Below are 1,852 nucleotides of genomic sequence, written 5' to 3' on the forward strand. Positions count from 1 at the left end.
CATTTCCCCCCCCCCCCCCATGATTTGCTGCTAAGTGGTCATTTTTAACCCTGGCTCAGTTAGCCAGGTTCCAAGGGCTGGGTTTTGGCGTGGCTTTCTTTGTTTTAAATCTGACCTGTATTCGTAAAGGTAAGTGAATCAGCTGCCTGAACATCGGTGTAACTGTATTCTGTTACCTGGACCACAGCCTTCCCTGTGAAACTCTCCAACTGTGAAAGCTGCCGGTCTCCCACTCCCCCCCCCCAAATGCAATTAAAGTAAACTTCAGTATTGTAACCACTAGAAAAGATTAGGAGGGCCATTTCTGGAGTGATAGTCACCGCCGGCAATGTACATATCAAACCTGCCAGCACCACGGAGCCAACTACTACATCGGGCATACTTTTTTTTTTTTTTGTTAGCTACTTCCATTTAACTATTTTAAGTGCACATAATAGCTGGTTTATAAATAAAGCTGTCACAATCCAGTAACTTGGGTTCTTTAGCAAGTACAAGCTTAAATATTTGCAAATTTCAGCTCTGGCTTCTCAAAATGGTCTTGCAAGAAAATACCGTTCCTGGCAGTGCTGTGTTGAGTAGCTGTGGAGGTTTACCTCCACTTAAGTATGCAATGAAAGAAGAATCTGAGATCCTTCCATTCCAATTTAAAAATACGTATTTTAACCTAGCTATTACTGTATTTAAGCCATTTAGTCACCTTTGACTCACTACTATTTGAATTAGATTTCTGAAAACCCTGTTGCTAGACCAGCAGGCCACCAATTGTACTTGTAAACAACCCTTACATTTTAAAGTAGCTGTAACATTTAGATCTTTCTAACATTTCCTGAAATAATTAAAGATAAATGAATTTATATTTAAATCCTCAGCTATGTTCTTAGCTGTCAGTTATGGCGCAGATTATTGTATTTCTATATTTACCTCCATTGGTAATTTTAACTTCATGTGTTGCTATGAAGACTTGCAGATGTCTTTAATCAAGCACTATTTGTTAATACTGTAATATCAAAATATTATGTCGCATTATTTTAAAGCTTTCAAAAATAAGAGTAAAATGTTTTTTAAAAAAAATGCTATTGCACCATATAATTTGCTGCACAACAGTATGGCACAGCATATCAGTCTGTTTTGATAGTAATGCTGCATAAACAATGTTTTGATCTGGGTTTCTTTTGAGAATTCGTTAATGAGGTGACATTGTACGCCATTACTGTCTCAACAACCTCCAGCTAGGAAGGGTTGGGGTTTTTCTGTTTTGGTTTTTTTTTGTGTGTGGCTTTATTTTATTTTTTTTTTTTTAGTAAAGGACCCAGGACTACGCTTCATACTTCAAGTTTTTTTTAATTATTATTATTGTTTGTGGGTGTACCTTTTATTTTCAGTGGAGTAAAGCTTAATTTACAGTAGAACTGGATTTGGGACCTACCACAATCCTCAGGGTCACTTTTTCAGGACGTTACTAATCTAGCTTTAGGTTTTTCCGAGTAAACTGGACGCGAGGACCGCGCAGAGCGATGGGGCTGGGGTGACGCAGCCTGGGGCCTCGTTACTGGACATGTCACCTTCCCCGCCCCTGCCAGCGCGGCTGGGTGACGCCGAGGGAGCGGTTGGACCTTCGCGCACAGCCGCCGCACGCCATGGGCCAAGTCGTCGTATTTATCGTGACAAAAAAAAAAATAATGACGTGAAAGCGATTAAGGAACAAACACTATTGCTGCCGAATGCCATAAACACTGAGTTGTACAAATTGTGATTGAGGAAATGAAAAAGGTTTATACTTTTTAAAAAAATTTCAAATGGAATAAATTATTCATGAAGCCTTGATTGTGGTGTCTCCTTATTTACAGCCAGC

At 39.4% G+C, this 1,852-nt stretch overlaps 1 protein-coding gene across 1 annotated transcript in view; it reads left to right on the top strand.

Moving 5' to 3' along the window:
- Window positions 1-1,555: 1,555 nt before the first annotated feature.
- The window catches only part of INTS2 (integrator complex subunit 2), a 21,275-nt gene continuing 20,978 nt past the window's right edge, over window positions 1,556-1,852 (top strand). Inside the window, exon 1 of the mRNA XM_009324293.1 lies at window positions 1,556-1,740. Coding sequence (XP_009322568.1) covers window positions 1,556-1,740 — 185 coding nt within the window. The remainder of the gene's footprint in view (window positions 1,741-1,852) is intronic.

The sequence above is a fragment of the Pygoscelis adeliae genome, unplaced genomic scaffold (assembly GCF_000699105.1).
Source record: "Pygoscelis adeliae isolate BGI_AS28 unplaced genomic scaffold, ASM69910v1 Scaffold290, whole genome shotgun sequence".
Lineage (NCBI taxonomy): Eukaryota > Metazoa > Chordata > Aves > Sphenisciformes > Spheniscidae > Pygoscelis > Pygoscelis adeliae.